Source organism: Haplochromis burtoni, unplaced genomic scaffold (assembly GCF_018398535.1).
Source record: "Haplochromis burtoni strain Fernald_Lab_line unplaced genomic scaffold, NCSU_Asbu1 Contig_341, whole genome shotgun sequence".
In the NCBI taxonomy this organism is placed as follows: Eukaryota; Metazoa; Chordata; class Actinopteri; order Cichliformes; family Cichlidae; genus Haplochromis; species Haplochromis burtoni.
The window spans coordinates 264818-278667 of record NW_024582702.1 but is presented as its reverse complement, the minus strand read 5'-3'; the positions used below and the strand labels follow the sequence as shown (position 1 = coordinate 278667).

The following is a 13850-nucleotide window of genomic DNA, read 5'->3' as shown; positions in this document are numbered from 1 at the left end:
TCTTTGAGGAGTCACTATGACTAATAAACACCACTGCTAGTCCAAAATAGTAGATCATACAATACTGAAAACACATTTTAATAAAGTCCAACACGCCACACTGCAGCGGTGCTTTGTAGACAAGTGGGCAAAGTCACAGTCATTTAACTCGTGCAAATCCACGTGAATTTAGTACGCCTACATTTCCTTTTCGAAAAAGGAATTTAATTTGAAAAGCAACAACAGGGGCCCTGAACACATCCTGGTCCCCAAACAGCTAAGGATGCTCCACACATGTCTCTATCACAGTATTTCACTGTGTTAAATGACTTTGGTTGTGCTTTTGGCTTTTTTTCCATTCCTTTGGAGTGTTTTAGGTTTTGTGCATGTGTCTTGTCTGCCCAGCTTCCACAGCAGCATGTTGTTTTTTCTCGCCTGTGAAAGCTGAATGAATAAAAGACCTCCACAGCAGTGCAGGCTTTTCTTCCCTTTATCTGCTTCAGTGCTATGTTACAAAGTGAGTTATGTTTTTAAAGGCAGACACATTCTGCAAATTTCATGACAGTTTGCACACACAGACACAGGTCTGGTGGAAATGTTTTATTAAACTCAGACATGGTCATTGCAACATGGCTCCATAGCAACACCTAATTAATGAAGTAGGTCTTTAGCATCGTTTATGGTGAATGACACATAAACTTAAATTTACAATTTTATGGGGCTGATTTGACCATTTCCAGGCATTAGACCGTTCCAAACTCCTCCTCGGGATTTTATTGGAATCATTGTTTGGAACTTAAGAGCTGGTCAGTCTGAACTACTGACCATTTCCATTAAATCTGTCTGTGGTGTGAAGCAAATTTTAATAATTTGCCATGGACCAAACGTGGCTGTGATAAGTCTTTGAGACTCAACACATCCACTGGTAATGTTTCATATTAGTCATAGCACCAGTTAGTGAGAACGGGGAGCAGGCGGGTCCCAGTTCTGACTGAACAGAGCCATCTACAATGTGGTCATGAAAGCCTTAAAAGGTTAAGTGTTTCTTTTTATTGCCACTTTATTAAGGACGTGACCCTGACAGCAGGGTGAACTTTGTTTACTGTAACTCAAAGACACGCGAGCTCCAAGTGTCACATGTTTGACAGAAGTCAAAGTATTCAGTCGTCTGAACGTGAGAGACATCTCTTTCCTAATCCATATTAATATGACGTGTTTTATCTTTGGCTGTATTTTGTTTTAATAATTTCTATATTTGTATTCTTCTGTTTGACTTTGATAAGCTGCCCATTACTACTGTAAATATGGACAGAAAAACTACACGTGCTTAATTATACTTTTATCTAAGACTGATTTAATGCGGCTGAAGTTATTTACAATTTTCACTCAAAAAAAAAAATCACTCCTTTGTTCAAATGTGTATTTTGGACAGAAAAGGAAACAGAATCCAGAACCATAAACACCATGTTGAGCCAAGCAGATAAAATAAATGAAACATTTAATTCTTACTCTGTAAAACCTACAGTTTCTCTAAGTAAACCAATATGTTTGTCTTTGCTTGCAGCAATCCCAGACTCTTTGTTTGGACTCTTGACCAAATCCCGCGCTTCTAAAGCGATGAAGGCCTTGACTGAGATCCACATAGCCTTCCTGCCCTATGAGTCTCAGGTAAGATCCTGGCCACCATCAGTCATGACTGATGGGTAACAATGTTCTTATTGAGTGTTTTGAGATCTTTGTGTTTGTATAATTTGAATACAGATGAATGAATAGTCAGTAAAATCTCAGCTGTCTTTCCACGATTTATTGAACTGAGCTACAAGTTGACTTTTCATGTTGCAAGAAAGTGAGGAGAAAACTGATTGTGCTGAAACCATGTAACACATTTATGACCAGATTTAAGAACGTTGCATTATTAATGAGTAGAAGGAGACGAATCAGCTTTGCACAAGGTTCACAAGGTACCAGTTTGATTTCAGGATTATATAAGATCACCAGTAACCACCCAGACTCAGGCCTGCATTAAACTGGGAACTGCTGTAACACTGAAACACTGTGCACATGGGAGGTGTTGAGGATGTATCCTGTAGTGTTGCCTCTGTATACCACTATACAATATTAAATATTCAATCAAATAGTCAGCCCAGTTATTGTGCAGTTATTTCTGAGCCTGTGAAAACTGAGCACTATGTAAAGAAATGGCTTTAATTACTTAATATGAAATTCAGTTCGATTAAAGCTGAACCCCTGCACTTCAATCGAGTATTGCTGCGTCTAAAATCCGGTGTTGTGGTGCAGATGGGAAACTATACAACTGTGTGTCGTCTTTGTACTGTTTTCTGTCGTCAGGTCTTCTCCCTGGATAAAGTGGATGCTTTCCAGGACTTCTACAGCCCCTTCAAGGCTGACGTGAAGAATAACATGTTGGAGCGTTGTGCTGAACAGATCGCCACCCTCTGTGCCACGCTGAAAGAGTATCCGGGAGTTCGATACAGAGGGTGAGCTCCTTTTGATTTTTTTAAAGACTGAATTGGCTCTCTATTTAAAAAGTGGTGATCTCTGATCCTGTGGGTCTGCCCCAGTAGGTCTGCAGGGTTTGGATGGAGCCAACGGAGATTCGCTCAGTACTAACTGCCTCTCTCCTCTGGGTGTCTACCCTGTCTCCTCTGATTAAAAATCAGGAGCCCTGAGCAGGCTCAGTGCTGGTGGAATACAACTGGAGAATGTCAACAATGCAGACTTTGAATGTAGCAGACTGTAGCTTTAGCAGCAGCAAAGCACTTCTACTTATCAGCCTGCTACAAGCTGATGCTGACTTTGTTCTGATCTTTGTGAGGAAAATGCTTGGAGAGGACGAGCACAACCAGATCTAAAGATCCACTTATCTAGCAGCATTCCTCGGAAATTCAATCCCCCAGGAATACAGTGGAAATCCAAAGTCTCTTGAATCTGTAATCTAACCTGGCACAAATGAGCAGAGAAAAATAGAGACTTAGAGCTTTTTAAGATAAGATAAAACTTTATTAATCCCTCCGGTGGGTTCCTCTGGGAAATTCGGTTTCCAAAAGCACAGCACCGACAGAAGTCGTGCACACACACACACACACACACACACACACACACACACACACAAACACACAACACACACACACACACACACACACACACACACACACACACACACACACATATATAAATACAGAGACAATATAAATAAAATATACGAAGGGGATAAATAGAATAAATAGGAATAAAAAATAAAAATACAAGTGAATTGCACATTTCAAGTATTGAGTCTATTGCACTGTTGACTATTTACAAAAGTATTGCACAGTGAGGTGAAGAGGCACTACAGCTTAGTTGTTCCCCCCTCCTTTGTCCTCCTGTCTCCCCTCCCTCTCCCCTCCAGAGAGGAGTTAAACAGTCTGATGGCGTGTGGGACAAAGGAGTTTTTAAGTCTGTTAGTTCTTGTCTTGGGGAGAAGCAACCTGTCACTGAACAGACTCTTCTGGTTGTTAATGGCCGTGTGCAGAGGATGCCTGGCATTGTCCATAATGTCCATCAGTTTCTTTAGTGTCCTTTTCTCTGCCACTGTCACCAGAGTGTCCAGCTTCATGCCGACCACAGAGCTAGCCCTCCTGATCAGTTTCTCCAGCCTGGATGAGTCCTTCTTTGCTGTGCTGCTCCCCCAGCACACCACAGCATAGAAAAGTACTCCAGCAACCACCGACTGGTAAAACATCCTCAGGAGCTTCCTGCAGATGTTAAAAGACCTCAGCCTCCTGAGGAAGTACAGTCGGCTTTGGGCTTTTTTATACAGGTGCTCTGTGTTGCATGACCAGTCCAGTTTATTGTCCACCCACAGCCCGAGGTACTTGTACTTGTTGACCACCTCCACCTCCTCCCCCTCTATCTGAACCGGCAGTGGACCTTCTCTGGACCTCCCGAAGTCCACAACCAGTTCCTTAGTCTTTGAGGTGTTGAGTTGCAGGTGGTTTGTGTGACTCCATGCGACAAAGTTCCTCACCAGACTTCTGTACTCCTCTTCCTGATCATCCCAGATACACCCCATGATGGCCGTGTCATCTGCAAACTTCTGAATATGGATAAAAGTTTGTTTATTGTCATTGTGCAGTTTCTTGCACAGCGAAATTGGATAGCACCTAAGTGGAGAGCATAGAGCCGCTGCGTCTGTGCGCGCCGCCATCTTGCATTACGCAAATAGAGTAAAACCATCAAAACCAATTTGCAGCGTCACAGTTTGTGGTTGATCCCTCTGGTGTGGTCTGTGCTTCACATTCCAACTTCTTATTTCCAATCTCCTGACCTGACTTATATTGTAGAAAAGAATGGGAAGAACGACTTATCTCCTCTGCACAGCACTTTTGACCTTCTGAACATTACATCATTCGAGATGGCCTTAGTCCCTCTGTGACACCTGTTCACCGTTGTTGACACATAATGACCTGATGACCTGATATCCAGCAGCTCCTCAGCATCCTCTCTCTGACTTTTCAACAAACATGATTTGACACAAAGTTTAAAATCTAAACTTTAACATCACTTTCATTTTCTGTCTTTGTATGATGCACTTTACAAGATTTTTCTGTGTGTGTGTGTGTGTGTGTGGTGTGTGTGTGTGTGTGTGTGTGGTCTGTGTGTGTGTGTGTGTGTGTGTGTGTGTGTGTGTGATAATATGCTCCATACTGCTCCCATCCCACACACACACAAGTCTAGATCATGTCTACGCACACACTCATTTCTATTCTAACACATTAATCACACTTGTACTTTGATTGCATCTCTGATCAAGAATGAAGATGTTTCATTATTAGCAAAAGCACATTTAGACTTTTAACATAACAGGCTGGATGTTAAGGCCTTTTCCCCTCAGACATGATCGGAGGTGAACCATCGGACTTCAGTCTCTGCTTTCTGGACAGGGTGGTGTGCACATCTTTCTCAAAGCAAACTCTACCAGAAGACAAAGAGGCCTGAGGGCTTTGTGTTGTTCTGAGGTTTAGCAGTTTAGCAGAAGACACTGTTCTCTTTTGGACATAGGTCTAATTTTGTTCCTGGAAAATGCTGGAGCTACTCTTCCAGTTTGGATGTATGCAGCACAAATGTTCTCGTAGTCCACTTGCTTGATCCAAGTGCTGACCCAGCTTGCATCGTCCCGTCCTGCTATCATGTACCAGGCTGTCTGCAGGACGCCTGTGATAGACTCCTGTCTCTATCTGGATCTGTTCTTGTGCTGCCTTGATCAGAGCTTCTGTGTTGTCCTTTAGGCTGGCGTCTTTCCGTTGCTTGTAAAGCCACGCGATGCTGTAATTTTGGGTGGAACCCTCCATGCATTGTGGAGAAAGTGACATCAATATCCTCCTGTTGTCAGCCTATTATTTCAGTTGAGTATCTGCTGACTGGGATATGTGTTGATATTCCTGTCAAGGATATCCTTATTCCATCCCACTGAGCTGTCCTACCTCCTGGAGGAATCACACTGTGGGTTTTTGTGTATTTCTTGTGGTTCCTGTCCGAGATGCCCAGCCCCCTCCTCTATCTTGCTTTTAACAGCTTGAATTTGGATGACCGTCTTCTTCTTGCCAACACTGTTTTATTAGAATCTGATTTCTGGATGATTTCTCTTATTTCTAAATAAGCCAAATGTTTTCTTCCTGGCTGTCGCTTCCATGCTGTTTGATTTTTAAAATGTGCATGAACTAATACCTGTGTGTGTTTGGATTAGGGACTACAAAGACTGTGCAGTTCTGGCTCAGATGCTTCAGGAGAAGTTGGATGGCTACAAAGCTGATGACCCCACCTTGGGAGAGGTAATGAAGTGAAATGACTAGATAATGAATGGAAGAACCAGATTATGTTAAATATGTGGATATTTCTGAAACAAGAGAAAAACAGAGGAAATTACACACAATGTAATAAATCGTACCCAGCTCTAATCTCCATAACATCCAGGTTGCTTTTATCGATCATTAGTTCTTTTACAAGCTGCATTAAAAACTGTACAGCTGTTAATTAGAGTTAAGTAAGAAAAGAATAAAGTCACATAGTAAATAGATTTTCACTCAGCTGTAGTTTTAGTTTTCAGTGTTGGGGGAGATCAGCTGGACTGCTCCCATGACTCAAGCATCGACTACGTCGCTGTTGAGTGGGTAACCATCCACAGAGGATGAAACAGACGTTATGGTCTGTCTGTGGGCTCCATTGTTCTTGGGGCGATAACTAAGCTGCTTCAGTTCTTCCAAAGGTTAAACTGATTGCTGTTGGAAGAAAGACCTGTGTTACATGTTAAAGCAGCGTTTTCTATATGCTCTGGTGCCTCCAGGGTCCCGACAAGTCTCGCACTCAGCTGCTCATTCTGGACCGAGGCTTTGACCCCGTGTCACCTCTCCTGCATGAGCTCACACTGCAAGCCATGGCCTACGACTTACTGGGAGTCGAGGATGATGTTTACAGGTAGAGATGCTACTAAAGGAGGTCTGACACCTGCCACATGTGTTTTTTAATGTTATGACTGAAGGTTTGGATCACACAAATAGAAATAATAGCGACAATGTGAAAATCAAGCAGCCTGTTAACACGTGTCTGTTAACACGTGTCTGTGAGGTTTGAGACCAGCGGGATGGGAGAAACCAGGATGAAGGAGGTAGTGCTGGACGAGGATGACGATCTGTGGCTGAGTCTGAGACATAAGCACATCGCTGAGGTGTCGACGTAAGTGGCTTTCACCTCCTGCTCACAAATGCAGTCAAACAAAGGACCGGTCCCTGCTGTCACTAACGTGCTTGCTCAGGATACTGAGAACTTTTTCTTTTACGTGTCCTCTTTGTGTCTCACTACGCACAGAGCTGTGACTCGCTCACTCAAGGAATTCTCTGCCAGCAAAAAGATGAACACTGGAGAAAAGGTAAAGGCCACGGCGTGTCTCTGTGTTCGGCTTTCTGGATCCTCTGTTCGTCCTTCACATAGTTACAGTGAAAACAACATGACCATACATTTGTTCACTCATCTCAGTCACTTCCTACCACCAATCACTAAATTCTCAAAGATTCTCAGACAGTTCATATGTCGAGTTATCGCAGCGGTCTCCAACCTTTTTTGTGCCACGGACCGGTTTATGCCCGACAATATTTTCACGGACCGGCCTTTAAGGTGTCGCGGATAAATACAACAAAATAAAACTAGTACCAGTACCAAAAAAAAGATTGTTCATAACACACGTGAAAAGACCCAGGAAAACCGAGTAAACGATAAAAACGATAACAAAATAACGCTGAAAACCGATAAAAACCCTGAAAACTAAACATTTCACACCTGAGACTCAACTCTCGCAGCCCGGTACCAAACGACTCACGGACCGGTACCGGTCCCAGGCCCGGGGGTTGGGGACCGCTGAGTTATCGAGCTAGTCATCAAAAGTCAGCATTATTAATTTGACTAATAACCTTTCATTCACACTAGTGAGTCTGTTGTCTTTGTAGATGAAAGGTATTTGTTCTGTGTGTCTCTGTAAGAAGCACGGCACACTAAGAAGCCACTGTTAATGTGCACAAAATCTTCATTTTTATCCATAATTGGAAACTTTTGTTCTTTGAAATCAGCATTAAAGCCACTTTTGGTTTACTCTGCCTCCTCTCAGTCCTGCAGCTCCTGCCTGCCGCTTCAAATAGGATTTTCAGTTACTGGAAAAATATTCACAAACATATATCGATGTGTACGCAATAAACTGAGCTGTAAACTTGTACTTTACTCACAACTATTACTCTACTAAGGAGTATTAGACACATTCAGAAAAAAAAGTTATGGTTTATTTTGCAAATAAACTCAAAGTTTTGTAGATCAAACTTGAAATAATATTTATATTAAGTCAATGTGGAAATAAAAGGAGTTGTTATTGCAATTCAGCTCCAATGGCTGCCTTGTGTAAGTTAGTTGGTGAAATTGTGCTTCTACTACTACTAAACACGAGTGTGGTGTAAAGTAGGGTTGTGTGGTATAAGGATGTTGCAGAAACATGCATTCAATCAGAAGGCAGTGGGTGTAGTCATGGCGATGGCTAAGATGCATGTTACATCAAAAGACACAATGAGACAGGTGATCGAGCTGTCTCACTGACCCAACAACACGAGGCATGTGCAGAGTGTGTAGCTGCACTGGGAGTTGACTTAAAATGACAAGTTCAACATTACTGTCAAAATGAACAATGTTTCCTGATCCATTGTGGATTTACACCTGCTTGATTGCAACCTCTCTACTGACAAATTCATGAATTTGCGTGCTTTGGCTTTTGCAACACTTCTTGTGCAGATACCTGAAACCCGTCATTCCTCATTAGGTCCAGTAGCAAAAATGAGGGTGAACAAGCATTTTGGCTGTCAGTAATAATGTTAGCTAACTAGCTCTCCAGCATAAATAACACTGATCAGTATGGTGCTGTGACATTAGTGTCACATCAGTGTGTTCTCGTGCAGTTTGGCTCATTGTTAGCAGCAAAAGAGGGCAGTCAGCTGAGCCCTCGCTCTCAACCACAGGACTCAGGGGCATCAGGACATTCCACTTTAAATGACGCAAAACTAGTCTTCCTCAGTACGTTCTTGCTTCATGCACCCATGGTGCCAGTGCGCTCGTCCAGCCGGCATGTAGGCTTTATCAAAAAAGAAAACAAAAATGATATTGACCCACAAGCTCTTCTGCACTGTGTCCCAGATTACCAGTCCAGCCCTGTTGTTACCAACAGCCAAGATGATCGTTCACGCTCAGTTGTGCTTATGTAGCAAGGACTGAGGGATTTCCAGTGTCTGCATTGATTCCAGTAAGAATAATGGCAGGGACTAGAAAGAGACTGTATGTTTCTCCCATATTAGCTCCTCTTCATCGGCTCCCTGTCAAATCCAGAATCAAACTTCAGATCCTTCTCATCACATGAAAGCTACCACGCCCCACCTTATCTTGGTGACCTTATAGCACTGCGTCACCTTCACGTGATGCACTGGTGGCCTCCCCTCCCGTGGCCTGGTTCTGGTGGAGGTTTTTCCTCACTGTTGCCCAAATGCTTGCTCAGAGGGGGTCATGTGATTGCTGCGGTTTTCTCTGTTTGCTTTGCATTGTTGTGGGCTCTTTATCTTACAGTATAAATCACCGTGAGGTGCTTGATTTGGTCCTATAAAAATACAATTGAATAGCCTGTCTTGCCTGTAGTGGGATATTGCCTGTTTTGGCTGATACTACTGTACAAATCTTTGGTGTTTCAATCACTGGCTGCCTTAAAAAAATGTTTTTTCTCTTTTTAAATATACAGAATTCTACCGACGACTCCTTTAAACATCTGCTCAGCCTACAGGACAAACAAAACCTCAAAAACTCATCAAACTGAAGTTCTTCAAAATTATTCTATTAATATAACATTACAGTAAATATGATAAAATTATATATTAATATTACAATCAATTAAATATTGATATTTGGGATATGAAAGGCTTTGTACTCCTTTATGGAAGACATTTAAATGAAGGTGCAGATAATAAGTCATATAAGTGAATAAAAACATGATCCTGGTCCTTATGAGGGTAAAAAGCAGCTAAATGTATTCAAAACATTGTTCAGTCAGTGGAGAATAAAATACTAAAATCAGTTGGTTTATTATTTTAGTTGTGTAGCATCATTTGTAGCTGATGTTGTTGTTGAAAGAATCTTTCATACCCAGTGAGCCAATGAATGAAGACATTTTATTCACTGCAGGTGTCTCATTGTCTTTCAGACCACCATGAAGGAACTCTCGCAGATGCTGAAGAAGATGCCTCAGTATCAGAAAGAGCTCAGCAAGGTAGGAGCTAAAGTCACAACACACAACAGCGTTCATGGAATACTGAATATGTTTACCTCATTATTCAAAATTGTGGTCACATGTGAAATCATGATGTTGTAGAATTATACTGCAGACATGACAGAAACCAAAAGAAAACATAGCAGCAGCAGCTTCTTCTGCTATGAAGTACATACATACATACAAAGTGCTGCTTTCCCCTCAGCATAAGCATAAATTATTATAAAGTTTTTGTCTTTTTATTCTCAGTCCATATGAGAATATTTTGTTTAATGTGTTGAATTTGTTTATAGCTGTGAACTATATTGATGTAGACATGTGTGGATAATCCACAACACATTTGGTTCTGACACTTCATGAAACAGCACGAGGAAACAAGCTCATTTAGAAGCGTTATGTAGAAAATATTAAGATTATTATTAAAAAATAATAAAGTTTAGATCTGATGGTGGTCACTTTGTCAGCCTGACTGGCAGCGTCTCTCTCTCTCTCCCTGCTCAGTATTCAACCCACCTCCACCTGGCTGAGGACTGTATGAACCGCTACCAGGGCACCGTGGACAAACTTTGCCGTGTGGAACAGGTAAATCATCAAAACTCTGTTGGATCTGTCAACACTGAGGGAACAGGCCTCAGGGTCTTGTTTCAGTGTGACCGCTGGGAGCATTTAGAGTGCCATGACAAAATATTTGTCCCCTTCCTCATTTCTTTGCATATTTCTCACACTTAAATGTATGACATCATCAAACAAATTCTAATGTTAGCCAAAATGTTAGCTAAAAAGAAAGTGTGGTTTGTCGCTATTATTGGACATGAGGGTTGAAAAAAAGGGTTTTCAGCTTTAACAGCTCTGTGACACTCGAGTATTCTTCCTTCTGAAACTTTGAGGCGATCTTTCGCCCATCGTCTCTCTGGGCATTGCCAAGTAAGCCAGGAGTTTAAGCCAGATATTCTCCACTTAACCATCCAAGGTGGCAGGGGAACAACATGAGAACAGAACAGCAAGGCTAGAGTGATATGGGAGAAGTATGCAACGCATCTTTATTAATCCTGGGAAATCAGTATCAGTTGAATGATTGAGGTAAAAACATTATGACAAGATCAGAACTAATAAATAGGCTGATATTTAACACAAATGACTCTCGTTCATTTATTCTCCACGAATTGAAATCCACTTCTTTTTACACAAAATCACAATCACTTAGTTTAAAAGAGGAAAAGAGAAAAACAAATGAAATGGAACAAATTAAAAAAGAGGATTTCTGCATTTCCTAAAGCTGCACAATGTTAAGCAGAATTAATGTTCAGTGTGAAGGTCATCACTGTCACTCGCCAACATTTGCATGCTGTTCAATGCAAATACAACAAAACAGCACAAGCATGTTCTCTGAAGGTTGTTCCAGCTGCCATGTTGTACGTTGTCCCATCCAGTACTGGGTAGTGATGTGCGAATCATGAACGAATCGTTCAATGCTCGAGAATCACTTTACTGACTCGTGAATCACGATTCAAAAAACCCAACTGACTCACTGACTCATCCCTGTTGCTTTTAGCAAACTAATTCCATTAGTACAAATATATCTAGCTTATAATTAAAATTGTGGAAAAAAACAACAGCCAGTTTCTTAACAGAAACATTTCTGCTCTGAACTCGTCGATGCACATTGCGCTGGTTTGGAGGCGTTCCCCCACGTTGCTGGAGCAGGTGGGTTTGGCTGCTGTTGTTTCTGCTACTGCTTGCTGTATCTCAGCCTCCAGATCCATAGATCTCACCAATATTTGTCCAGACCTCACCTTGGTCTTGGTGGTTTCTCTGTCCTTCTCTGCTACCTGATGTTCCAGCATTTCTTATGTAAATTATTCCTTTTTCTTGCAATATTGATCCAGTCGTTGACACATTTTCACTCTTTGGATCGCCTCGTCTTCCAACTGTTGTTCCAGTTGGTCAGTTTCTCTCTGTTTAACTGCTAAATGCTCCTGGACTTGCTCCAATGTAGTTTCTTTCTGTCTTGTCTCTTTGATGAGGTGAGTTCATTAATCAGGGATGCAGAAGCAGAACCATAGGTGTGGCCTCTGCAGCAGCTGGTCCAGTGTCATTAACACTCTGGCTTTGTGTTATGTTTTCTGCTCCATCAACACATTTTTTTAGGTATTTACAAATTACTAACTATGTTGTCAGAGTATAAAAGACTTATATGTCTTCCAGAAGACACCGGATGTTACACACTTCTGTTGGGCCGCCAGACTAAAAAAACCTGGTTGCTATTTTGTTATTCTCTGAGACTAACTCTGATAAATAATCTATTAAGATATCCTGGTCGGGGTCTGGGCTGTTGGGCTTCCCTGCTGCTGCAGGACTGGGGGCGGTCTGCTAATCTCCACCCCAGAGGACAGGGAAGCATCTCCTGGGTCTGGCACAGATCGCCCCTCTGGGGGAGATGGTGCCTGGATCTGGGAGTACAGAGTATGTTTGGAGGAGTGTGAGTGTGTGTACAGTGTTCATGTCTGTGTCTCCATGTTGGCTGAGTGCTGAGTATTCCTATATGTGTGCATGTTTGTGTCTGTGTGTGTCTGTTTGTCGAAGTTTATGTGTCAGGTCAGGGGTTAGACTCCACCTCTGAGAACATCTCAGGCCCCGACAGGTGGGGGGCCTATTTTCCCCCACCACACTCCCTGCCAGTGTCTGATGCCCCCACCCACTGGTGCGTTGGTGGTTCTTGGTGTCCGGGGCTGGGTGCTCGGGTGTGTACTGGTTCACTCTTGGCGGCTGCTTGGCGGGACCTTGGCTCAGTCAGACCCCTTCCAGGGTGTGGAGGCCCCTTGGATCTCGGGTCTCTGGGCCCGGGGCTCAGTCTGCTCTGGCGCAGCCAGCTGCCAGCACAGCCTGCTGCCTTGTCGCCGAGGATCCCTGTGGCTTCTGCACTGTAGCTCCTTGGTAAGCCAGATGTGCTACCAGATGCTCATGCAGTGCAGTTAGCTTCTTTAGCCAGGCATGAATCATGTCAGGGCCCGGTGGTGTTCGACTCTTTATGCTTGAGATTCTTTTTTGGATGTCTGCACTGGATGGCTACTAGATGCTGGGTCTATCTGTCTCTTCTACCCTGTATAGTGATATTTTTTTTTCCATAGTATTATTGTTCTTAGTTTATGCTGCATCCGTTTATTCATTCATTTCTGCCCTGTCCACTCAGTGTAACCTTTTTAACACTGTATTTTCAGATATGTTAGCGTAATTAAAGATAAGGCCCGTTTAAACTCATTAGACTCATCTCCTGTTTATCATTGAATCACTTTTAAAAAATTAAATTCTCTAACATCTCCTGTGACATCACTTTTAGTAGACTACAAATGAAATACAGCTTAGAATTGTGACCTTAGTCTCCTGTTACTGTGTTAACCAGTGACTGGCATTAATTGCAGCAAGAAACCACTCTAATAATGTTCTCCATTATTTTGAAGGATCTCGCGATGGGAACAGATGCAGAAGGTGAGAAGATCAAGGATCCCATGAGGCTCATTGTCCCCATTCTGCTGGATGCCAATGTCAATGTGTCCGACAAGATCCGCATCATCCTGCTCTACATCTTCCTTAAGAATGGTCAGATATCCACCGTCATCCTGTTTTTAGTTTTTATCTATCGGATCACCTGCAAATGAAAGACGGGCAGCCCACTACCAGTCTTTCAGTTTTATCCTTAGACAGTGTCCTATTGCTACAGTTTAATTTTTCATACATGTATTCTCAGGTTTTGATTTATTTTCTTTTGTCAATTCATTCTTTTTTTCTAAACATGCATGTTCCCATGCGTGTGAATTGCATGTTTGGACCGGGTATTTGTACTGCATGCATTTGTGTGTCTCACTGTGTGTGTCAGGTGTGACTGAGGAGAACCTGTGTAAGCTCCTTCAGCATGCTAACATCCCACCAGAGGACAGTGACATCATTTCCAACATGGCCCACATGGGTGTTCCCATTATCTCTGAGGTGAGCAAATCTGCCAATAACCTCATCAGCTCATTTAACATGACAC

The 13850-nt window shown here is 42.4% G+C and overlaps 1 protein-coding gene across 3 annotated transcripts in view; it reads left to right on the top strand.

Moving 5' to 3' along the window:
- Positions 1–13850, top strand: part of stxbp1b (syntaxin binding protein 1b) — a 35768-nt gene that overhangs the window by 14892 nt on the left and 7026 nt on the right. For all 3 annotated transcript variants that reach the window (XM_042228675.1, XM_042228674.1, XM_042228676.1), the window contains 10 exons: positions 1544–1647; positions 2329–2477; positions 5726–5810; positions 6323–6453; positions 6604–6711; positions 6844–6904; positions 9755–9820; positions 10322–10402; positions 13279–13417; positions 13695–13804. In XM_042228675.1, coding sequence (XP_042084609.1) covers positions 1544–1647; positions 2329–2477; positions 5726–5810; positions 6323–6453; positions 6604–6711; positions 6844–6904; positions 9755–9820; positions 10322–10402; positions 13279–13417; positions 13695–13804 — 1034 coding nt within the window. The remainder of the gene's footprint in view (positions 1–1543; positions 1648–2328; positions 2478–5725; positions 5811–6322; positions 6454–6603; positions 6712–6843; positions 6905–9754; positions 9821–10321; positions 10403–13278; positions 13418–13694; positions 13805–13850) is intronic.